A 26293-nucleotide genomic window follows, 5' to 3' on the forward strand; every position below is an offset into this window, starting at 1 on the left:
CTGACAGGAGTCCAGGGGATGACGTCAGCAGCTGATGCCTTAGCCGGAGAGGCACTGAGCCACCTGGGGGAGGCTGATGTAAAAATGGAGGAAAAACGATAAGCAGCGTTTCGAAGGCGTTCTCGGGATATAACCATTATTTGGTAAGCTTGGTTTTCATGTTTTATGAACATGAGAAAGGCTTTGGTAACTGTATCATCTCGTTACGCGGAGAGGCAGCTGCTGTATGCTGGTGCTTTTTTTTTTTTTTACTGTATGAAAGCAACTGCAGCCGCAGCCTGTTTCAGCCTCTCTTCAGCGGACGTGTTAACGTGTTAACAGAGGAGCAGGTTCTGTTGATTTTGGTGCGGCCGAAATGAAAAACAGCCTCGCAGGTCTGCTTCTCTTGCTGCTGCTGCGCCCGGCCTTGGCTGCTTGCGCGCTTAAGCAGCAGGACGAGGGCTTTAACTGGGGTACCTGCTAGGCTTTGACTAGCTCATCTTCCGGGGGCCTTGCTTTAGATTTGGTCAAATATATATAATAAAAATATCAAAGGTTTCAAGAATGTGTACGAGCTATCAAATGCACGGTGCTGTGAATCGTGCCGCTAATATGAATATATAAAAATGGTATGTTAAATTATAGTACTATTTTAGGCAGTTTTCGTATTGGTATACAGTATGTACAGTATTGTACTGTACATTAATACTGTAGTACTGATGATTGCTGTATGTACCTACTAATTTGAAACCTCTGTAAAACCCATGTATTTTGGTGATAGTGGTATTATTAATGGTACATTAAATGGATACTGTTTTACAGGTTATTATTTTCTGGTTGATTAGACTAAGTAACAGAAGACAGGAATTGCACAATCATGTACTTTATATATATATATAATCTCATGCAGGAATGTGAATAAATCATTCCAGTTTACTGAACATTCCTTATTTTGATTGTGATAAACAGTTAAACTTATCAAGGTCAATATAAAAGTGACAGTGGCTGACGTTTTCTTGCATGTTTAAAATGTACTTCATCATCTGTATTGGGTGGTTATAATTTCCACTGAGTTGCCACTTAGCCTAGGTCAGCTTGAAACTAATAAACTGCTAGGATCTGAGGATATTTTCAAGAAAATGTCAAATCATGTCATCGTAAAGGGCATAAGCTTTAACTGGACAGACGTAAGCAGTGGAGTTCACCAGGGATGTGTCCGAGGTCTTTCCCTCTTCCTAAACTGTGGCTCTGTGGCTTTATGTACAGTATCTGGACCTTGTTCATGTTTGGGATACCAACCAAAAATGCAGATAATACAAGAATTAGAGGAGTGATCCAAAAAGGTCTGGACAAAGGCTTGTCTTCTGTCAACATTTTTCAAATTAAAAATGTAATGCTGATGAGTGCAAAATGATTCGTGCAGGAAGTAGAACACACCATAAATGGTTGATTCTGAGCTTCAGGTAGCTGTGCATGAAAGAGATCTGGGCTTTGTGTCCTGTGTCTTTCTATTAAGACAATACTGACAGGGAAATAAAAAAGATTACTGCATATGGGTATAAAAAGTGTGGAATTTGAATCAAAACTATACAAAGAGAATATTATGTTCAGATATTGTTATCATACCGTAAAAGTATATTGAAGCTTTAGAAAGAGTTCAAAGAGTGCCAACAAGAATAATTTCAGAAGGAAATTTAGTTTTTACCGTTTCAGAGGACTGTCATCCCAGTATATGGACAGACTAAAGGACATAAATATCTTAAATGGAGAACAGAAGAGATTGACAGGAGAACTGATGTATGATTTGTATATAGTATATATAGTTGTATATAAACTACCAAATGGGTTGAATTATAAGATCCTAAGGTGTGCAGATAAGTGAACCCAGGGAAGTATTTCACCTTCAGGATTGAACAAGCAAGAACTTTTCTTATGTGTTTAAGTTAATCTCAGTTGGAAAGCTGGCTGTGAAGGATTTCGGGATGAGGCACGTGCTGGCCCTGGAGCTCCTCTGTTGAGGTTCCCAGCTGCAGTGCAGGGGAAGTGACTGTAGGGCAGGACTGTGCTCTCCACAGCTGGAACAGGGTTACTGCGCTTGGCGAGGAAGTGCTTTCAGTTTTTATTTCCCACTGTGACGTATTCTGCAAAATGTCATTTTTATAATTTGGTCATTCACAACAGCGGTGATCAGTGCTCTGGGTGCATTTCTATGTAATGAACTGCTTAATAATGTATTTGTTATAGAGGACAGAGCATAACTAAGGTCTTTGTTCTCCCTAGATGAATTCAAATTTTCCATGCTTGCTCTGTACCTGTATCCATTACCTCCAGTGAAAATGGTTTGAATAAAGGCAGGTCTAGCACTGGAACTACCGTAAATGTATAGAACATGTTTTTATTCTTTAACGTGCTTTTCTGCTGTGTTGGGATTTTTAAATGAAAGGAAGCCAAATTATCCTTCATTTTTTACTATTTTAGTTCAGCACATCTCTTTGTCTGTCTTTGTCCATTGGACTGATGCCCCATCTGTATTTTGTTGGTCTGTGATTCAGACCTTGGCTGTTTTTGCCAACAGTTGTGGTTATAGTCAGGTATGTTGCTGTGTATGTTACGACACATTATTCTAAGGTGAATAATGGATATCAAGGTTGGGAGACTCACTGTGTATTCTTCAGTTCTGGTTTTGTCCCCAAGTTATCTTATCATGCCTTTTCTGTAGGTCACTCGAGCTTTAGGGTGTATACTCTGAAAAAAAGGCCTAACTCTCTGAATGTCACATATTATGATATAACACGTTTGGAAATTCCTGGACCAGTGCCGTAGGTTGTGTCAGATCTCTTTTGAGATCAGTCTTCTTGTACTGTCACCACAGCAGCCCTTCAGGGGGTCAGATGTGAAGTGCAGAGACCCACCTGTGGATCCTGGAGGTACTGTAGCTCGGTGGCCACCAGTTCTTAGTGAAATCTGGAAGCAGGTCAAGGAAAGTGCAATATGCCAAAGATACAGGCCGATGAATAGTATTTAGAAAGAATAGGACTCATTCTAAATAGGAAAGTAAGCCTGTTGGATTGCTTCAATGGGTTTCAGTCACAGAACCAGGGGACAGGATAAAGATAGTCCTGTGAAGTCCTTTTGCTCAAAGCAAGATGGGGAACACTGCTCTGTTAGTTGGAATTGATTGCTATTGAAAGTGAGTCAAACCTTTTCCTTTTGAGAGACCAGAAAATGACCAGGTAAGGAACACAATCAGAGACCAGAGGAGATCAGTTGTTTTTGCTTCTTATTGTTCAGTATGCTCATGTATTTGGAAATATTTATCATTTACTTTACGTTCGAAATACTTGCTTATTTACTAGACCAGTACTCAGGTTTTCTTGTTTTCTTGCCATCTGTACAGTTTCTTTACTACTTGTGCTGTGAATCAATTTTCTGAAGTTGTCTGTTTCACTGAATTTGTGGATTTTCTTCAAATTGAATTTGAGATCAAAGCCTTGTCTACCAGTGTTTCATTGAAATAGTCAAGGTAATTTTTTGTGAAAATTTCTTTTTTTCCTGAGTGTGTTTGTTTTTAGAAGGGGAGGGAGTATTCTTAAACCCAACTTCTTTTTCATCATCTGTCTTTTCCTACTTTTCAAGATGAATTTATCCATATTTCCCAGTATTATTGATAATACTAGCCTGGTAAGAATCCATTAGCCCTTTACTGTGTCTGCTACAGATCCAACCTTCTCTAATTAAACAGCTGAAATCCTGCAAACCTGTTAATACTGAAGGTTGTACAATTACACAGGATACCATTTTATGTTTTGTTTACATATACTGTAGTAACACTTCAGAACAAAATGGCTTTGGGGATCAGAAGACCTGCACAAATACTAAAATAGAACATTAATGTTTATATGTGGTCTAAAAAGGGTTGAAATATTTTAAAAACATCTTACCTACTGTAGGAGTATTTTAATTTTTGTTAATGCCCTAGTGGAAAACACAGTGGGGATCACAGGAGGTTTGGAAAACTACTGTTCTACAGATCATGAGGTTTAAGTGTTGGGGGGGAGTTTAACATTGACATAGAAAATTCCAAAAATATTTGCTCTGCATCCAGATATTAACTTTAACTTAGTTAAACTTTAACTTATTACTAGTTTGTCTTTATTAAAAATGAATGCTTCCTAAAAAGGCATTGTATCTCACAGGAAGGCTTAGTAGGCGAGATCAGATGATGTAATTGACCATTTTGGCCAAAATGTCTTCTTACAGTATTGTGATGACCACATGAGTGTCAACTGTGACCGCTCTGTGTGTCCAATGGGCTTCTGTGCTGGTTTACTGTGATACATTTTTAATCATAACGTGAATCTGAAGGGAGAGGCTGCTGCAGGTTGCACTTCTGTGCTGTATTCCTAGGTCTGCTTCATCTCCTGTTCTTTACACTCTAGACAATGTGGAGATGTTTTTTTTTACTCTAAGCTGCAGGTCTCCAAACCCTGTCCAGGATCAAGGGTGAAAACCTCCCAGACCAGGTTTGGAGATCTGTGACTTAAAAGATCTGAAAGACATCAAATACGAAAAGAAACCGTGGTCAATGAGAATTGAAGGATTTTTTTACCAGGTTATCTTTACATTACTTGATCTAAAAAAATCCATTCTTAATTGATCACTTAAATCAGAATGGTTGCTTACATTTTTCCAAGTCATCTGAGACACCGATTTTAAAGTATACCTACTGTATAAAACCTTCTGGATCAGGGCTTCCCAGGAGAAGAGCTGGAAACTGCTGATCTAATTCTTGGATATACAGTCCTGGCCCTGAAGGGTCAAGGTTTTTCGTGTTTTAACTCTGCCTGTGTCTATAAATGTAATTAGAAATAACCATTTGCTTAGATGAACTACTTTAACACTGTTTGCACGTCTCTATTAGTGGAGGAGTTAAGAGACTGACGCTGCTCCATTTACCCTTGGCAATCTGTGGTGTGATTTATCACATCTGCCAGATTTTGTGCATGATGTCATCCAACATAACATTTTGCTTCATGTTTATTTCTTACTATTATGAATATTATGACATGTCTTCAGCATCTCATTTTTATGTGAATTTTCAACACCAGAATCATTTCACAGGATGGGTTATTCCAGCAGGGTGAGAGGCGTTCTCGCATGGGCTCGTAGATTACGCTGAAGGGAGTGGCTGTCTGCGTGTGCTGAGCCACTGTGAGAGAAGACCACACTGGGAAACCCTCTCATTGTGTTTTATTTGCAGAAAGAAATTGTCTGCAATCCTGCATGACTAGTGTCTCTCCATCCCATAAAACCCCAGGTTTGATTTGATTGATGTAACTGCCAAGCTGCCAAGCATGTTAGCCATTCCAAGGGTAGAAGGAACACAGGAAGTAGCTCAGTGGGCTTATGGGAAGTGTAGTTCATCACAGCAATGGTTCTGTTTCCCACTGACAAATACCAGCCAATTCTCTTAACCTAATTTATAATGGTTAAACTGCATGTCTAGGCAACTAGGGTAAATTGGCCTTCAGGCAGGCTACTAAGTTCTGACTGAAATTGTTTGCAAACCGTGATTCCTTATCACAAAAAAATAGTAATAGTTTCATTATTTAAGTTTTTCTCTTTTCTTTATTTTATAGCCTTGTATACTTATATGTTTTAAAAAAGTGATTTTTACCAATTTTAATTGCAGGTTGGAAGTGAAGTTTTGAAAATATGGATGGCCGAAATTAGTAAGTATGCTCGCTGAAGTCTTAGTGAAGACCAATTTAAAAAGTTTGAGAGGAGAATAAAATGGAAAATTCAAAAGACAAAAAAAAGCTTTTCAAAATTACAGTCTGGGTTAGGAAAGCTCCAGTGTATTCAGATCACTTGGGTATGAGGTATTGGTGCAGTTAATGTGCCCCCATGTCATATTTACATTTATATTTCTTAATTGTATTGTATTTTTACAATGTGCTCTACATGTATGCAGTCCCTAAAGAGGTACTAATTTCACAATCATTTTCTATTTGTATTTGAACACATTCGTTGCCGTTTTCAGCAGTGTAAAATGCATCATGTTGTTAAGTGAAACTGATCAACGGATTCGCTTTAAAATGTTGTTTGAACGAACGTTAAAAAAACATTTGATGAAAGATGTTGTATTTCTCCTGTAAAATGAGAAGAGAGGGTTTGGAAAATAAATCCAATAAATAAAATAAAAAGTTTTATTTTTTCAAATTCCGCTGAACTGGAATTGATCCAGCGTGTTACTGATATCTTTTCACCTGCGCCATTGTAGTGGGTATTCCCGTGAGCAGTACGACCGGTTCATACAAAGCCAAGATAGCTCCGTTGTGAACAAGTTCCAGCAGAAATACTGGAGGACTAAGCAGACGCTGATTAAAGTGACGGGGAAAAAGGAAGACGAACATGTTGTTGCCTCTGATGCAGACCTTGATGCTAAACTGGAGGTGAGTCCGCAGCAGGAGCCTGTTCTCCCACGGAATAATTTGAGATTAAATGTTCTTCACTTGTTTTGCTTGTGATATTGAACTATTCATTCACAGATTTTTAATACAAGCTATGTAGAAAAACCCCATAAACACTGTCAATTTTAAAATGTAATTGAAAAGATATACTAAAATATAATTTAAATGTAATAAATTCATAATAGGGAAAAAGAGAATGTTCAGAAAACAAAACAGTAATTGCTGCACAGGACAATTAGCTATGTGATACTTAATGTTCTTAATATGTTTGTTATATTTTTTTTGTTCATCTTTTACCGTCAAAGTAGATGGCCTGTGTTTGAGTAGGTAGTCAAATTGAAATAATGGTTCACAGAGGTCCCCTTCAAAATTTTCAGAACAAAATAGTTTTATATGTAACTGAACAACATTAAAATGTTTTGATTTATTTACCATCAAGATCTATTTCAGTTTCTTTGTTAAAATAGTTCTTGTACTAATAAACATGATACAATCCATAAGAACATGAGGGGAGGGCATTCGAAAAGTCCTGTATGAGGCTTTTAAATTCACCTCCACACATTCCTCTTGACCACTGTTTCATGTTTTGCTGCTGGTTCAGCAGGAGTTCATATGGTGTTTTTTATCCATTCACATGCAGCTGAACTTCCTGACTTTCCAATGTTCTGCTGTAAGGCTTTTAAAGCCAGTCAAATCTTGGTTATCGATACAAAAGAAGCACCAAGCATTAAGGTCTTGGTTCCTCCCTCAGTATGATATCTGGCTTGAGTCCTTGTGCAGGTATATAAGAGCTAAAGGGTTTTGTATTTTTTGATAGGTGTTTCACTCAATCCAAAGAACGTGTATGGAATTATTGAAAGTCATAGAGCAATATCAGAGGAGAATTTGCTGTAAGTATTTTACAGGTGCTTCCCATTTTGGCTCCAGGAAGGCGTAAGATTGAAACGTTTTCATGAACGCATGAAACCTTTTGATCAGCCAGTTTTCATGGACATGTGACAGATGTGCCTCACAGCTCCTGTGTCCTGGAGCAGCTCCTGTGTGAGTGGGCGGTTTCTCCCCATTTGCACATGGGTTTCTTCTGCTGTTTCAGGTTCCTCCCAGGAGCCAATGACATGCTGTCCAGGTTAACTGGTGTATCTGCATTGCCACCTACAGTACTCAGGCCATTGTGTGTGCCCCGTGATAGACTGGCATTCCATCCAGGGTGCAGTTCTGCCCTCTGCCATGTGTCCTTGCCTGCCAGGCAGGGCTCTAGCTCAACACAATCCTCTGAGGCTACCAACGTCAGTGAAAGTGAAAGAATATGTTACAGGAAAGGTATAGAGGTGTTTGATTGATCACACCTTGAATGAAATATTTAGCTGTCCTTACTCTGAATATTTTTACTTGTTGCTCAGAATCACGGAAGGTGCCATTTTTGGCAAACAGATCAGCGAAAGCAGCTGTTTCTGGGAGTAATGAGCATTCATACCCAGGAGCCTGAGTAATATCAGCTTTTCGCTTCGCAACAACTTGAAGGTTTTGATCCACCCATCCATTTTCTGACCGCTTCTTCACATTCAGGGTCACGGGAGAGCTGGAGCCTATCCCAGCAAGCAACGGGCCCAAGGCAGGACACACCCTGGATGGGATGTCAGTCCATCACAGGGCAGACACACTCACTCACACCAGGACCAATTTTCCCAGAAGCCAGTTAACCTACCAGTATATTTTTGGACTGTGGGAGGAAACCCATGCTACACACTCCACACAGAGACTAACCCAGGGTCCGGAACTAACTACTGCACCACTGTGCAGCCATTGTCTGGAAATACAGAATGAATTTCAGTGGTGTCTATTTTGCAGTTAGAATTGAAAAAAGACACTCACATTTTTGTCACAGTACACCAGCTTCAGTGTATTTGGTATTTCCAAGCAACAGCAAAGATTGCAAAATCTGTTTATTCTTTACAGCTGTTGGAAAAAAAAAATCTGTACATTTTTCAAGTTGCTAGTTAAGACTATAAGTGATGTGCACTTGCTTGTTTGATTTTTAAGTGCAATGAAAATGAAGACTGACCATCTCGTATTTTTTTTGCCAGTTTTATCTCAGGAAGAGAATGAACTGGGACGTTTTCTTAGATCACAGGGTTCACAAGACAAAACCCGAGCAGGTAAAATCATGCAGGCTACTGGAAAGGCACTCTGTTTCTCCTCTCAGCAGAGGTGAGTTCCTGGTTTCAAGTGCAGACCTGTCTATTTATTCTGAATAGTCTTTGTTAAAAAAACTTAAAAAACAATATAAAGTATAGTATGTTTCTTATATCATTATGACTGCCTTAAATAAAAAAATGTAATGCTGACATGTCTTTTAATTATGTTAAGAAGATAACCAAGCATAACTGCAGTTTTAGTGTTCTACCTTCTCACCATAAGACCAGCAGCCCTCTCACTCTGCAACTCACAGCTGGCAGCCCACTGAAGCTCAGCAGGTGTGAGCCTGGTCAGTACCTGGATGGGAGACCTGCTGGGAAAAACTAAGGTTGCTACTGGAAGAGGTGTTAGTGGGGCCAGCAGGGGGCGCTCACCCTGCGGTCCATGTGGGTCCTAAAGCCCCAGTATAGTGACGGGGACACTATACTGTAAACAGGCGCCATCCTTCAGATGAGACGTAAAACCGAGGTCCTGACTCTCTGTGGTCATTAAAAATCTCAGGGCGTTTCTCGAAAAGAGTAAGGGTATAACCCCGGTATCCTGGAAAAATTTCCCATTGGCCCTTACCAATCATGGCCTCCTAATAATCCCCATCTCTGAAATGCTCTGAGAATTCCACTGATAGCTGGTGTGTGGTGAGCGTTCTGGTGCACTATGGCTGCTGTCGCATCATCCAGGTGGGGCTGCACATTGGTGGTGGTGGAGGGGATCCCCATTACCTTTAAAGCGCTTTGACTGGAGTGTCCAGAATGTATGTCCACTTATATATTGCTTACACTATATAAGTGTAAGCAATTATTAATTATTATTATTATTATTAATTAAGACTCAGGAATGTTTGGGGTTTCTGCCTTTACTCGGGAACTAATCAGGAGTGTCCAACAGGCTCATTGTTTTCATTGGTGGTAACTGTTCAGACCTTAAGGTTGCAAATGTGGGCAATTAATAATTCAAATTCTGATGCCGTTTTCAGGAAGGTTTTAAGTGGCACTCAAACTGTGTTGGAAATAGTTACAGAATAGTTATTCATGAAGGTCCGTCATTGTCCCGCTCCTCTGTTGGAGAGCTCTCCCTGAACATCCCAGAGTGCACATAGCCCTCTTGACTTGCTGAGACATGCTTTATATTTTGCTGTCGCTGTTACCCGCTTGAATTATCAAAGTAGTTTCCTGAACATGTCAGCCACGGCAGCGCGTGTCCAATTATATTTGTATTCTTTATATATGTCCCCTAAAGGCTGGCTTTGCGTACCCCCTTGTGCCGACTGTACCAGGAAGTGGAGACATTCAGGTACAGAGCCATCTCTGACACTTGGCTGACCGTGAACAGGATGGAGCAATCGAGGACAGAGTACCGTGGGGCTCTGCTTTGGATGAAAGATGTTTCCCAGGAGCTCGATCCAGATACATTCAAGCAGATGGAAAAGTTCCGCAAGGTATGCACACTGTATGTTATGTGGGTGGTTAAAAAGTTTGCCGTCCGTTCCATACCCTTTCTTGGTGATTGTGTCCATGCAAAGTCTGTTCCCTACATCATCAGAGGTCCGTCGCGTCTTGGTATTATTGATTCTGGGAAAAACTGAGAGGTACGGTCTCTATACTACAAGCATTCACTCTACCAGTGATGTGTTGCTGTTGTTTCTTCTTCCCACAAGAGGGTGCAAGCTGTACATCAGACAAATGAAATTATCATTTTAATGTGTGAGAGATTCACTATCAGACTGTGCTATTGGAGAATAAGGGCCCCCCCATCAATCCTAACATAATGTACACGGTAACCTTTCATTCCAAGGATTGCATTCATTGTCCTACAATAAAGGTTATTATTTATTAAATATGCATGAGGCTCTAAGCTTCATCTGAATGAGACCTTGATGTTTAAACAGGTCTTTTCTTTGCTTTTTATTTTTAATAGATCCATAAGCACAGAGTGTCGTATATGGTTGTGTAAGAACCAGCTGATTTCTATTCATCATCATCAGTTTAGAATATTACCGTTGAAAGGCCACGTAATGAGATGGCTGTTGTGGAGATGAGCACATTGTTCACGTTGTGATGGCCCGGTCTATCTTTATGTGTATGAGACAATTGTTTATTAGGTTATGGGATGCCTGATGCACTGTTTTAAGAGATTTAGGCATTTTAGAATATATGTAGGAGAGAGCTCTGGATACACTTCTAACAGTTTTCAGCTGCATTGAACCACAGCCAGTCCTGTATTCCAGATGTTTTTGGGAGGAGATTCTGGTGTATTCCTTGCTATTTCAGAGAAGAAAGGAAATAGGCACAATTTAGTCTCACTCAGAATTGTTTCAGTTAAACATGGCACATTAAAAATATGACTAATAGTTATTATTAATCATAACACGTTTATGGAATGGTTACATTAGTGAGAAGCTTTACTTATGCTATTTGTAACTAATGCATTGTCTTTAATTCAAGCACTTAAATTCTCTGATTTAGCTTAACAAGTGTAAGTGGCATGTACAGTATATAATTCTCCTGGAGCTAATTGTAGAAGGATACGTATAAGAAACCACTTTCATGCAATGTGTTTTAAATACATGTAACTCTGGACAGAGTTGAATTCTTCATGGCATTTTAACCTTTCTTTGAATAAGACCATTTCAGCACTGATTCAAGCATTTCTGTTTCCAGACTGTGGAACAACTGGAGGTGTCATGGATGTGCGAAACAGGCAGTTTTTATGACTCTTCAGAATATTTCATACCTTAAGAGCTGGCCTCTGTGGAGATTGTATAAATAAATAGTACTTTCAATTTTTAGAGGATACAAATATTTTAAATCCTGAAAGGTATTGATGAAGTCCACCCTGTGGACTAACTTCAGACCAATAACGAAATAAGAACAGAAGAGGAATTCGACAGAGAATGTTCATTGAAGAATGAAAAGAGCAACCACTTATTCGTACAAAGGATTGGGTGCATCTTGAACAAGGATCCTTCAAGAATTCACATAAAAGTGATACCTGGATCTAAACCACAGATCTACTGACTAAATGAGTTACAGCAAAAATGGCCTCCCGTCATTTGACACCTTTTTATGTTCTTACAAATGAAAGTTCGTTGTTCTTGTCGCTTTGCTCACACATTTAATCTATCGATTCTATTTTACATATGTTTCTGTAACATCAGTTATTTTTGTCTTTAAGGTTCAAGCTCAGGTCCGACTCTCTAAAACAAGCTTTGACAAGTTAAAGAATGATGTGTGCCAGAAGGTGGATCTCCTGGGTGCAAGTCGCTGTAACCTCCTTTCTCACGTGCTAACAATGTATCAGGTACACAAGAGAAAATCTTAAGACATTGCTTTCATTTTTGTCCCTACGGATACCTCCACGAACAAATGAAATAACTTCTTAAATTGCATTCAAACCATAAAAGAAGACCTCAATATTGAAAAATGTAATATTCATATCTACAACCTGCTATAGTATTTAATTGCTACTAATAAAGTATAAATGTCTATTGCTTTGTCATAGCAGTTCAAGAGTGTCCTCATCTCTGACAAGGTTTATAGTCATCATGTCTGACAGCCTTTACACTGTGATTTCATCATGACAGTGGATCATGAGAGACTTTTGTCCCTACTGTTCCGTGTTAGTAGAATCAAAGTACAGGCATACAGGCTCTTAGAATACTTTATATTTTTTAAGAAGGAAAGAAACAAAACTAAAAAACTGTAAAAATAAAAAAAATTAAGTCTTTAGTCAGATTAAAATGTCCTGGAGAGCTGTGATTAAAAGTGACAAAATGTCAAGGCAAAGAAGCCTATGGATATTATAATGTAGATTATAAGGTGGTGTGAGACCAGTGAGTGCCTGCTTGATGTCGATTGCAGCCATTCTCTTTTTCTTTACATAACGATTTAAAATGATTTTTGTGTAAAAAGGATCAATCTTGCCAGTAATCAAAAGATGCCCTCATACAGTACAGTATGTCAGTCATACAGAATACAATGACCGATTTGAGACCTACTGTACCTGTACAACATTTCTTAGAATACTCTGCTTCACTGGATTGCAACCCCAGTATTGGCAGAGGTATCGGCGTGTTTTTCAATTGTTGCTGTTATATAAAAATTATGCTTTATAGATTCCATTCTTCCATGTTGCTTCTAGTTAATGTAAATCTTGCATTTTAAATCTTTAAAATAACATTTGTATCCATTTTGAATTTTTTTCCCCCCTTTTGCAGACCACACTTCTTCACTTCTGGGAGAAAACGTCCCACACCATGGCAGCCATCCATGAAAGTTTCAAGGGCTATCAGCCTTATGAATTCTCAACGCTGAAGGTAAGCTTCTATTTAGTAAGAACTGAACAGGTATGTCGAAGTGGTCTGTGTGCCTGTGAGAGACTAGTCTATTGAATTTTCAGTGTAACTATTTCTTCCTGTTTTCAACAGGCTTAGTCTGTGACTTAAACCTTCCACTTTTAAGTCTTTAGAGTTTCCAGGTCCCCTGTCCTTGTGCGCTCTTTTGACAAGACATGAGCTTTGTTCATTTTATTTTTTTACCATTTGTTGAATTCATTGTCACATTATTGCATTATAGTAGTTGATTAAGGAACAGAATTCATTTTAGAAATTCTAGGCATTTATTTACTCTTTATAGCCCTTGCAAATATATATCTAAGTTGTAATGTGGTTATTTTACTTCTACATTTCAGTGAACTAATGGGGGAAGGAGTGTCCACAGTATCTGAGAGATGTAGCCTAAGGCTTGAAACTCGTATGTGACCATATGTTTTAGTGTTAATATGTGGCAGCAGTCTCTTGCCCTACATTCTGTACACAAAAACTCATTTGTCTTTTACCTTATTTTTAATTTATGTACTGTATAAAGTAATTTAAATTGGCAATATGAAAACCTCTGTAATATTTTCAGAGTGCATTTTTATTAGCTTTTATAACATTTAATACGTCCCATCCAATAAAATAATTAATGAATGGATTTCTCAAGTTAAAGATTTCCAAACATTATTGATGCCCATTGTGAAAGGGAAAACATTTTTATCATTACAGTTTATTGATATAACCTTTTTACCTATGACAGGATACAAATTTTGGAAGCACATTTAGAGAGTTTGCGCTTCCTGAGTTCTCCAATAAGGCATAAGGCAGGTTTTAGTGAGATGCACTGGCTGCCAAACACAATAGCATTTAAAGAGACTATGTAGGTGACTGTCAGTTTGTGGACTTTTCTAAATCGGTTAATATTGTTCTTATAAGCCATAAATATATCCTGGTATTTTAGAAGTAAAATTTGGCTGATTCTGTTTGAGCAGATTCCAATGCATGCCTCTTTGACCTGGGAAAAGTCTCGATTAAACATGGTAACCATACCCCATATGCTGAAAGCAATGGTTGTCATTATTTGCTGTGCATAACTCCCATGCTGAGAAAATCTGTTTCCTTGATTAAGCAAGGATATGGAACGCAGTGAGAACTCTTTGTTGGTAGTTAATATAAAAATAAACCATATTAAAGTGTGGTAGTCCGTCAAGCATGGTTTGTGTAATGATTGCAAACAGTCACAAAATGAGATTACGGCATACTGTGTTAGTGTAATTACACTAACTTCTGTTAGCTACCTGGTTTGTGTACAAGCACAGCGGATGCATCGGAAATCAGTTACAGAGCACCAGGTGAGGCAGAAGCATGACAACCAACAGTACGTAATTGTATCTTCCGTTTAAACATCAAGTTTCATGAAGAACTGCAAAGAAGAAATGTCTTTAAAAACCTGAAGGAAGTAAATAGCTGCATCGATGAGTATATCACTGCATTGATTGTTTGGCTGCTGTAAATACTGTATCAGGTATTGAATAACCTAATAGTTTGCTTTGGATTTTTTCAATAGATGAAGAAACATTTTCCAAACATAGACTGGTTTTGTCATGTCTATCATCACAGAATGATCTGTAACAGTGCATTAAGTGCACTGCACCAGTGACAAAAGTGATGTTACCCTCCTATGAAATCTAGACAGTGTACTGTAAATCTCTGTCATAGGTGGGGACCCAGTCTTTTCAAGTGGTGACCTGATCTGTTGTCTGGGGATCAGTGCTGTGCTCAGAGCCCATAAACACCTGGGACTGAATCCTAGTAGGCACAGGCAGAGCTGCATTTATCACATCTGGACATTAATTAATGAAACAAGTCATAGGTTTACTTCATGCTGAAAAGAGAAGAAAGAAAACACAACGTTTCAGCTGACCCGAAGAAGGCTCCACAGCCAAAACGTTGTGTTTTCTTCTCTTTTCAGCATGGAATAAACCTATTACTTGTTCCTTTGCAGCCTACGCATGCAGACGGTTTTTGTCCAACTTAAAGAAGAAATTTATTTCAAATTTATAATCGGCATTTTAATATTTTTCTGACAGGAATATATAAATAAAACTCTTGATTAGAAATGAATCTTTATTAGTGAAGCTGACTGACTGAAATCATTCTAATGTTATTGAAGAATTACAAACTAAAAGTCTTGCAATGTTCAGTGAATGTATACTGCACTTGTTCCAAACGCTCAGCCTCTCTCTGTGCAGTTCCACTATCACTGGAGAAGGTGATTAAATGAAAATTAAGTCTACCTTAGAGGATCCTGCTCCAGGGAACCAGCACACCTTCTGGTCTCGGTTCCACCAAATCACACAATTAATTATTGAACTCCTGTGCAATTTGACATTTGTCTGATATGTTAAAAAATAAAGTATACATTAGGCAGTATTTCATTGTCACTTGTGTGAAGACACAAATGGGAAGAATAAAGCGTTATTATGAATAGTCATTTAACCACATTTTTATGTGTTAAAGGTGATGCGATATGCTTTCGCCGTTGAAAGAAGAGATTTAATGTATTAAGATGGCCAGGAAAATTAAATCAGGCAATCAGTTGTTTCTAAAAGAAACCTGTTTAGCACCAAATAAAAAAATGTGTTTTGTTTGTATCTGCCTCCACACTGTAAAAGCTTTCATCTATTGTATAACTGCAACTAGCTTCCACACAGGAGCCATGAATATTGCAAGGCACTTGTGAGCTCATGATGAATACTGTGACTCAGCGGGAGCTCTTGTTTTGACTCATAGACTGCAGCGCTTTCTCCAGAGTAATATACAGTACACAGCCTGTGTGTTGCACCCATTCCTGAAATCAGGTCTGTGCTGCACACAGGATGTTGGCAGTTTTTCTGCTTCCTCCTGTGCGGAATATTCTGTTGCTCTGAGATGAGGATGAGAAAGAAGCTTGAAATAAAAAACCACACAACGGAATACTCCCCCCGCCCATCACATGAATCGTTGCATTGTGTTAAAAAGCCATGCCAAAGGGCTGAAGTACTTTGAAATAATGGGCATCTGTTGCTGTGGTAAACCGGGGATATAAAATATGCATGACCTCAAGCATTGAATGTTTTTCGGTTATCCTCCTCTGGGATTTGACAGAGGGAGAATCCTGAAAGATATTAACCCGAGTTTCACAAACCAGGTTTTAGGTACAGTACCTGGACTCTGTGCCAGATGCATTCAGTGAGCTCAAAGGGAGGGCATTTGGAGGAAAGGAAACTGCATTAAATGTAGAATGAAGCTTTATGTACTGTATGTTACCAAGATGAAGAGGTCTAACCAACTGATGGATGTGTGTATGACCTAATGTATTTTAGATATTTAATATAACAATGACAGGAAATTGTATTTAGTAAACGTCCTTAACAAATACAACCATTATACCTGTAAGGCTAAAGATATTTGAAAAAATCTTTAAAAATATCCTAAATAAGTTAAAATAATTCACTTATATTGTACATACAGTAAATGTTTACCTTCTGTCTACCTATTTATTATTCTTTTATTGGTGCAACTCTTACATTGTACTATAATTATACATTTAGGTATAGTAAAATTATAATATGCATTTAGGTATTGTAAAATTATGCAGTTATTATTGCTAACACACTCATCTTTGTTATGTAAGCTTAGCAGTGACATAGAGGAGGTTCAGCACAAATTGGAAGATAATGTATGTGCAGCCTGGAGGATACAGACAGCTATTGACATGGTGTAGGCTTGAAGCCATATTATCTAGATCATAGATAATACGGCTCCGGATCCCCAAAACAGTTTATATTTTTGTACTTAATCGATGTATTATTGTATTGTGTTCCTGAGGCCATCCATCACCACTAAAGACTCACTAAAGTGAAAAACAAAGCACAAGTGTGTTTTGAAAGAATTGTCATAGTTGCTATTGGGAGGGTGACAATTTTCGCATTCAATTTGGACAGAATGCTGCTGAACAGGGAAGGGAAGCAGCTGGCTCTCTCTGGAAACCGTCTGACCAAAGTGTGACCTTTGCGCCTTTTAATGGGTAAAATAAAAGAGGCGAAGTGGAAATGCATTCCGTGTGACTCATCCTTTTCTGCCTTTATGACTGTAAGAGCCTGCAAGACCCCGCGAACAAACTGACGGATCAGGGGGCGAAGAAGAAGAGCAGGAGGAGGATCAAGGGGAAGAAGGACAGCAGGGAGAGGTCACCTGACGTGGATGAGCAGTGAGTCCAGCAGGGCTGCTCTTCCCTTCTAAGCGTGTGTCTGACATGAATATTGCATTGGCTTCTCATGAAGTACCTGGATAAAGAAGCCAGTCATTACTGTCAGGTTTTACACCACAATTAACAAAATATGAGCACCGTGTACAGTATTTTGTATGTTAAAAAATGATTCATTTTACACCCATTACACTTCCAGTGTTAGGCCTACTGAAACTGACCATTGAGGACAAACATTAAAATGTGTTGCTTTTTTAAGAGTACAACTACTGATATGAAATCACCCCTGTGTCTGAGGGTTTTTTTCTTTCACTTGCTGTTTTACTGGTGCTTGTATCCCCCCTGTGAGCTAAGACTTACACAGTCTCTGCTTAAGAGAAACTCTGGTTCGACTTTAGCAGCTTAGTTGGCAACAACCACGGCCAAAGACAAAAAATGTCCCAGCGTGGTGAAGGTGCTTCATTTTCAGTTTTCAATCTCAAGTAAATCCTGGAGGTTTTCGTTCATACTCTCCTGTCCCAGAACTACTGTAGGTATTTTAATACCTTTTCACCCACTTGGGATGGTTTATGGCTTTTACAGTATTCTCTTTGTATATTTTGAACATTAAAACAAAAAAAGTACTTGTCTTCATTACAGTACTTGAAATATAGAAACATGGGCCTAGACAGTACTGGAATGGCAGACCTTCTCGGAAGACCAGGGTGCTGCTGTAAGTAGTGTTGTAGGTAGTAAACAAACCCTCCTCCCCTTAGAGTCTGGCATGCAGCACTGTGTGAAATGCTGTCATATAGGCCTGGAGCAACTGTGGATCTTATCTGGTTATCAGACACTCTGTGATATTGTAGCATTTCCTTGCTGAGCTTAAAGTATACTCGGAGCCTGTATGTTAGGAAACATTACAATTTTGCAGAAACCGTTTTATTAGTACAATATGTCATTCACATTATATTGCATATTTATCTCCTTTTTCCATAATCGTTTTTGAATGATGTTTATATAACTATTTTATTGTTTCTTCAGGCTCATTTCATTAGACAGTGAAAAGCACAAAGAGGAATCAAGCCATACAGGTAATTCCACTTATTAAAACACTGTTTCCCCTTTAAGTAAAATAAAAAAATATGCGTGTTTGTTAACTGTTTTTTAACATCAAATGTTTTTGGGGTTTCAAGGCTGAAATTCTCTGAGTTTGTGAAGCACCTTGGTGCAGGGTATCATAAAATAGGATGTGTGATAGGTGGGGTCAGAGTAAAACAGACAAAGGCAAGATTGACAAGAGCCCTATCACAGCTAGGGAGCTTAATGGTTTACCAATCTCAAAACAAACATCTCTCGAAATCCAGTCTCTCCCTGGATTTCCTCCACAAAACTCTTTCAAACAACTCACAGCCTCTCTGTTTCAAATGTTGTCCGGGCCCCACAATTGGTCACTACCTTCTCCCTTCCCTGTGGCGGATTGCACTACCGAGAATCTGTCCTCTGTTCCCAGATGGCAGACTGACCAACAGGTGGAAGCCTGAGCTTCCTGCTTTTTTAAATGTCACCTGATCAATTATCTTGCAGCAACTGGTCAGGTGACTGAGGGCACCAGCTCATTCCACAGCATTCTGGGAAATGTGATCCAGACTAGAATCTTTATCTTACCACAGAGTAATGTTCCCCAAACCAAATCACTGCACGTCTTCACAAAGAGACATTTTGTTTCGTATAAATTCCAATGAAAGCCAATACTAACAATATTGCCAGATCTAACGATTTTCATTGCTCATTTGTAATTTTTTATTTCTACTCGATAGAGCTGCTATTGGGTGGTGGAGTATTTGTTTGTGCTCTTTTTACATTACAGTACATTCTGCATCTCTACACCACAGTGGGGAAGGCTTCTCACCAGGCTTTGAAGAGGTGAATTTAAGTGGAAACCAAAATACAGGTGAGTGAACACTTTTCTTTATTATAAAGATCTGCAGTAGCAAGTCGCAGTAGCAGTAGATATTGTGGGGTGCGTAGTTTTCAATAAGACATTCCTTTTGAAACATGTATTGTATTAAGCTTCAAAAAGAGCCCCACAACAACACATAATGCTATTTGCTAAATTAACGATATATCTGTAAATAGCAATTCAGTCCGATTTATTTCAGCATACACCTCCTGTTTCCTGGGAGTCTTTAAAGTGCAGTTAGTGAGGTATCTATAAGAGATTATAAGGAATTCCCTGCCACATACAGTACTTCCCACATAAAAACGCAATGTGGAGGCTGCAACATGAATTAGGTAGGTCATACAACCTTGTTATCTGATCTGTGGATTGTTAAATAATTAAAGACATTCTCAGGTTTTTACAGCTTTTATGTGGAATGTAATTGTAAGACAATATACATGATAATTCACTCCCTGAATAATTCCTTTCAACTTGATTATAATGGCACGTGACCACTCCAATCCTTCTTTAGCTAGGTTAGAATGTCTTGGTTAATATGAATGCATTGACAGAGTCTGCTCACTTGCTTACGTAGCTTAGGTAAGTAGGTCCCCTATAAAATGTACTTTACTGTGTGAAATTAAACTGGATAGATTTAATAAACAGGACAAAGCACCCTTTTATTTTTGTTCTGTTTTGTGTTTTGTTCCTTTTTGCCAACCCATTGATTTGTGAAATCAAGGCAAACGGATTCTCTTTCTGTGAATCTGGGAAGAACTCCATTGACTCTTAGTGTTGTGTCCCTATACAGTATATCCTTGTAGATCACAGCTTTCTGTGCTACAGTATGTGCCAAGTTATATGTGAATCTCCAGAATATGCGGAGTAACATAGTAGTACCTTGTCATTTATATGGATTGGTTTGACGGTTTGAGGTGTTTCCCTGAGGTGTTTTTTTGCTTACGTCCTAAGGTCCTCCAGCAGACATGAGTATCTCTCAGTGATAGGGATCATCTTTATGGACTGTGCTGTGCTAAAGGGGTTACAGTATATACTGTATATCGAGTGAAGTACGCACAAATTGGCCTGTATTTTATTTCTGCTAGTCAGACATGTCCGGCCAAACAGCCTTCAAAAAGTGCTGTGTGTTTAAAGCAGTCCGTATTGTCGTTTCAGCCCAGCACGATCTGCTCTCAAGCCTTCCCGAGCAGGAGGGAAGTGAGAAGGACGAAATGGCCTTACTGAGCGAGATCCTGAACAGCACTTCTCTGGAAGAGGGGGGTTTCAGCCAGGAGTGGCAGGCGGCCTTTGGAGAGGAGACCCTTGCGAACAGTGGTGCTCAGCCAGCCGCTGGAGAGCCAGTGCAGGAGGCGTCTTCATCGGGCTTCCTTCCTTCTCAGCTCCTGGACCAGAATCTGAACAATCTCCAGTCTTCCTTTGCTGGTAGGTTGACGAGGAATCTGAGGATGCCGTATCGCTCTCCGGTTCCAATTTCTCCTCTAGAAAACTCTTTCAGAGTTTATTTTCCCGACATTCTGAAACTGTTCGCCCGGGGCGTACAGTGAAGACGGTGTGAAGTAATCTTTTGACTATGTTGCAAAATCTTTGTTAAAAAAATTTTCAATTAGTTAAAAGTCATTTGAAAACCAGATTCCACTGTATTAACATGATAAAGTAATAAAATATTAACATCCTATTTAGGAGCATTTCAAGCATTTCATATTATCCAAGCACAAAAAGTAGAATACATTTAACATCTAAGTCATTTAACAGTATCCTTGACCTTGCTGTAGCAGAAATGTATATTTTAGCATTATGGAAGTACATTTTTAACTTGGTTTCAGATTGGGCCATGAGTAACCGCCAGCCGGCAACCCAAGCATTGGAACAGTCTGGATCTGACCAGAACATTAGCAGGCCCTCGGTGAAAGGTACTCCAGTTATGTACTTTCAGTCTGAACACTTCTCCAGACTTGATCTGATTGGGAACATGTCGTATGATACTTGAAGGAGTGTTTAGCAACGTAGCAGTTTAAATTTCAATATCCATGTGCTCTGTCGTGAGTGGCTGAACCACTGTTAAATGGGTGGCATATCATAGATTTAAAGGGAAAGTGCAATAAAGGTGCAATAAAAGGGGGCTGTGGGAGTCTGGAACAGGCTGTCAGCGTTGTGGTTGAAGGTGGTACCCTGGCTTCTTTCAAGAAGCAGCTAGATCACTGAATCAATCAGCTGCTCATCACCAAGTGGGCTAGGTGGACAGAGAGGCCTCCTCTCGCTTGTGAACTTTGCGTTCTGATAAAAAAAAATCAAACAATTGAATAAACACAATCCTTCTATTGTGTAAGAGTGCTGAATTTATTTTCATCTTTCATCTAAATAAATTAAAGAAACAGCCACCGCTTACTAACTTGACTGCACGTGCATACAAACCTGAAAACTATATAAAAAAATTGTACACTAACTTTGAACAGCTAGATTAACACAAGCCTGAATTGTATTTCCATTTCATAAAACCAACTTACTAAATTTACTTAATAGAAGACGTTTTTTTTGATAATTGTTAAATTCCTCTGCAGAATGGTACATCAAGGTGAGTCACCTAACACTCTTTATAGACTATATCATTTTTTTTATTTTTGTATCATCCATTGTTTGACATTGCAACAATCTCGAGGAGTATTACATCTCTACACGATCAAAGGCTGTCCTGAGATCATTTCTCTTAGCCCAAGAACTTATGGGCCTGCTTTCGGCTCCTCTCCTTGTATGGACAAGTATGAACACCAGAACTGTACCTGAGTCCTTCAGGGGGGCACTGCTGCACTGCCTGTCTACTTCACTATGGCACCTTCTGAGTATTTTCATCCTGGAATTAACAGCTGTAGGTTCTGTAATCGATGTACTGTAATGTAAAAACCACCCTTTCCTTCCTTCTCTGTTTATAGACACCCCACAGCCAGCTAAGGACCTGTCAGCTTGGTTCAACTTGTTTGCTGATTTGGATCCGTTATCCAACCCAGACGCCGTTGGAAAAACGGATAAAGAGCATGAACTGCTCAATGCTTGACCCTGCAATTATTTCACTTGCTGTTTCAGTCTTTTTTCCCCACATGCGACAAGTAGATGGTGAGAGTCTCCATTTTTGCCTTGCCACTAAAAATACTGCTATAGCTAAAACGTGTGTTACTGTATCTTTTGTTCACATTATTTGTTCAACTTGTTATATAAACTGTAAATATTTTGAGAACAAAAGGGCAGATTTGTACGCTCCATTTAAGAATATTTACTTGCTAAATGGGAAATATGGCCTTTTTTCTGATCAAGAATAATGCTTCTTATTGTAAACATCAATTTAACACCCTAACATTACATTTCAAAGTTACCCAGAGGTGATCATTTCCCTGTGTTGATTTCATAATATTGCATCTTAACAAATCTTGCTTGATAGAAATTGGTTGAAATATGTCAATGAATAGTTGCCTACCTCAGATAATTAGACCATTTTAATTTCTGTAGTATTAGGTTTAAAATAAAAGAATGTAAAGTATAAGCAAACGTATCCAGAATGTTTGTACTGTAAATGTCACACTCTGGGACAAACATCCTGGAAGAAATGAATGATTGCCAATTTTTATTCACTTCAGTATCCATATCCATTGTTGTTCCTGAAGAGTGAACTGACTCCTCTGAACATTTTAAATGATCTTCCCTTCTCAAAAATGTTTTACAGTACCCCAGTCTCAAAATATTTTAATCACCATTCCAGAATGACTGGGTGTTACTGTATGAATCTTCTCTGCAGTGTCTCTAAACGTTGTTTCCTGCCACATGCACATTTGTACTAGTGTTGCAAAACTGAGTGTGCTATCTTTGACAATCCATCACTGCATGAATAGTTCACATGGAAAATAAACTGGCTTATTTCATTCATTGTATTCGCATAATATCAGAATATATACAGTGATGAGAATGATTATAATTAGAAGCTTTCAGAATTTTATAATACACATTTGCAGTGTCCATGTGGAAGTCTGTTTTGTTCAGTTACAGATGATGTACTCACATCATTAAAGTGAATATTTTTAATCAAAACTCAAACTGAATAATTAGGTGAAAGAAGTTAAATGTTAACAGAAAAATGCAAAGAAAAATCAAAAACTATAATATTTTGAATGAATAAGTATTTCTCCCATTGGTTAATATTTGTGGAAGCACCTTTGGCAGCAATAACAGCTGCAAATCCTTTTGGATACAGTATGTCTGCCAATTTTGCACACAGGGATGGTGCAGTTTTCACCCATTCTTCTTTGCAGACTTGAGGGTCATTGATAAACAGTGGTTTTCAAGCCTAGATATAAATTTTCTATTGAACTCAAGTCCGGATTGTGACTGTGACACTCAGTGACATTCACTTTTTTCCTGTTAACCATTCTAATATAGCTTTGTGTAATTGTCCAGCTGCAAAATTAACTTTCTTTCCATTAGCACACTTAAGCAGGTTTTACTCTAAGATGTTCCATCTTTATTCCCTTTAGTCTTGACAAAATTCCCAAGCCCTGCAAATAAGAGGTAGTCCCATAACATAATGCTGCCGCCAGTATGTTTGACAGTAAGGACAGTATTGATGTGCTATACTGAGTCTGGTGTGGATGTAAGACCAATTTCACCTTTACTGATCATAAAAACCTTTATCACGTAATAGCAGTGTTACCTAAATGCTTTATTGCAAACCGCACATGGGATTTGAGATGGAGTCTAGCCATGTGATGTTATTGACTCGTGCACATTTTGTCCCACCAAACTCTGTAGTGCAACCAGCTTCCTGTTTACCCAGCTGTTCAGTTTGGAGGGACAGCCTGACTAAAGTTGATGACACATCTTACCACCAAGTTACTATGTATTAATGATTGACACTACCATGTCCGAAGGCACATTCATTGTCTTTGAAAATGTGTATACACTTCTCCTGATCTGTGCCTTTCTGCGACTTTTAACCCCAAGCTTTTTTTTTGGGATTGAATCTTTGCAAGTCATTACCTAATTTGTGGGACCTGGTATAATAATTATGAAATAACATGAGTCAGAGATGAAGGCCATCCAAGTAATAAAAGTGTTTTCTCAAAGTAATTCTGTGAATTTAGGTACGCTTTAGCAAATGGGGTGAATACATGGGCAACATTTTCATTTTGGATTTATCTTTTCATTTCTTGATGTCATTTAACGTTCGCCCATACTGTATACGTATTCAGTTTGAGAATTCAAGTTTTGATTAAAAAAGTGTAAAAGGTTTGTAATCCAACTAATTGGGACATTATTAGCAAGGATTAATACTTTTGCAAGGTGCTCTTAAAAAAACTGTAATACTTGATGCTCAAATTGTTCTACAGTATGGTCATTTTAAAGACACAACCTCACCCAAAAAAATCAATAAAATATGACCTTTTCAGAGCACCGACACTGTACTTGAGAACTTTTTGTCAATCTTTTATATATTTTGAATGATGACACTGTTCTCTTCAAGGTAATCCAGAGTGAAGGAAAATGAGCAGTCACCATTACTATCCTTCTCCGTTCTGCTGCTTCTAAAGACCGATAAACTCAAGCATTCCTGGGTTTAACATTTTTACCTATGTGTTAGCTCATGACACATAATCTCTCAAAGCTTCTGACCATTGAAACTTTTCTAAATATTGTTTCCAAGATTGTACCATCATAAAAATATCCTGGCTAGAATAATGTATGTTCTTATCCCTATATAAATAAATGTATAAGTGAGCTCAAAGCTTTAACATATTTAAATCTCCCTTTTAGGATGAATTAGGCAGGTATGCTATTGGGTCTTTCTTGTCAAGGTATTGTTTGTATTCTGGATGTATATTATGAAAATGTGGGTATTTTTTAATAAATGATATTAATTTAATTGGAATGTTTCTGTACTGAAAAACCGTACAACTAAGTGCCGTTAATTAATACTTTCACTTTCAAAGTTTTTTCAGTTTTCATTTTTTTCAGTTTTAAAAATTGTTATAATAATTTAAAAAAATGTATTCTTTAAATTTGCAGGGCATAAGGGGCCTTTTATCAATTGTAAAATATTTATTTTGTAGTTGTAGGTTGTATTGCTGTGATTATGAAAACTCATGACTGAATGTTTCTGTTAAAGGTTATTTGCTGAGCTTCTAGCAGTAAAGCAGTAAAGATTATAGCAAAGGAAATTTCATAGATGATATGTGGATTATTATCAGGATCCTGTAGTTTAAAAATATTGAATTAAAGAATACCATATGACTACCATATGATTCATGAAGAAAATGAATATGGATTATTTTAAACCTGAAAGCCTGCTTGAATTTGACTGTCCTTGACATGGGCCATACAGAACTGGGCTGTATGCCTATAGGCATGTATAATCTCAACATGTACAGTGCTAAAAATCAGCATAGTAGCATCTGTTGCTAATTAGGATTTTTAGACCACTTACATTTCTGAAAAGTTGTATTTTCCTGAGAAAAATGAATGTCTGATGTTGCCCGTATGTTAATGACAAATTAAGTTGCTATTAACGTTGTCTGTATTGCTCTGATTGCCAGTAATTGTGATTATTAAGGGTTTCTGACTTAATCACACACATGCATTTTAAGTCTCTATTCATGAAAGAATATTACATTTAATTTTAATGAGCCGCAAGATATTTCAAAGTTTTTAATCATGTAAACAACACCAGAAAATGCATTGTACTTACCTTGTATATTTTCAGTTGCCTTTTTTAAAACCGCTGTAATACACTTGAATAGAATTGGCCTGTAACTAAACTTTTAATTTCTTTTTTTAAATGCACTTTGTAACGTGCATATTGAAATGTTATTAGAATACTGCAGAGTAAAATAATACCTTACGTCAATAAATATCTTCCAGTGAACTGCGTTAACCAGATTTGTTTATTGTGACGAATGTAGAGTGACAAGGCCAGGTGAGACCGCCAGGGCCGGCGCGCCATTCAGAGGCGAGAGCAGTGGCAATGAGCATCTCTTACGGTCCAGGATTTCAGCGGCACCTGTGGGGAACTGGTTGTAAATGTCAGCGGTCGCTGTGGAGCAGTAACGTCACGGGTGCGACAGATCTTTACAACCTCATTTGAGAGCAAGAGAAATCTCTTAAGT

The 26293-nt window shown here is 38.3% G+C and overlaps 1 protein-coding gene across 2 annotated transcripts; it reads left to right on the forward strand.

Moving 5' to 3' along the window:
• On the forward strand, nucleotides 1-26052 carry ica1 (islet cell autoantigen 1). Of its 2 annotated transcripts, XM_088600470.1 has the most exons (15): nucleotides 28-143; nucleotides 5240-5296; nucleotides 5672-5711; nucleotides 6263-6434; nucleotides 7270-7342; nucleotides 8537-8660; nucleotides 9885-10083; nucleotides 11820-11945; nucleotides 12862-12960; nucleotides 17100-17212; nucleotides 18233-18282; nucleotides 19059-19142; nucleotides 20307-20573; nucleotides 20975-21061; nucleotides 22079-26052. In XM_088600470.1, the coding sequence occupies exons 3-15, from the start codon at nucleotides 5695-5697 to the stop codon at nucleotides 22198-22200; spliced, it is 1533 nt and encodes a 510-aa protein (XP_088456596.1). In that variant the 5' UTR covers nucleotides 28-143; nucleotides 5240-5296; nucleotides 5672-5694; the 3' UTR covers nucleotides 22201-26052. The 2 variants fall into 2 exon arrangements, with proteins under 2 accessions (XP_088456595.1, XP_088456596.1); XM_088600469.1 differs by lacking the exon at nucleotides 5240-5296 and having other exon boundaries at nucleotides 1-143.
• The last annotated feature ends 241 nt before the right edge of the window (nucleotides 26053-26293 follow it).

Source organism: Lepisosteus platostomus, chromosome 12 (genome assembly GCF_059453375.1).
Source record: "Lepisosteus platostomus isolate fLepPlt1 chromosome 12, fLepPlt1.hap1, whole genome shotgun sequence".
Taxonomy (NCBI): Eukaryota; Metazoa; Chordata; class Actinopteri; order Semionotiformes; family Lepisosteidae; genus Lepisosteus; species Lepisosteus platostomus.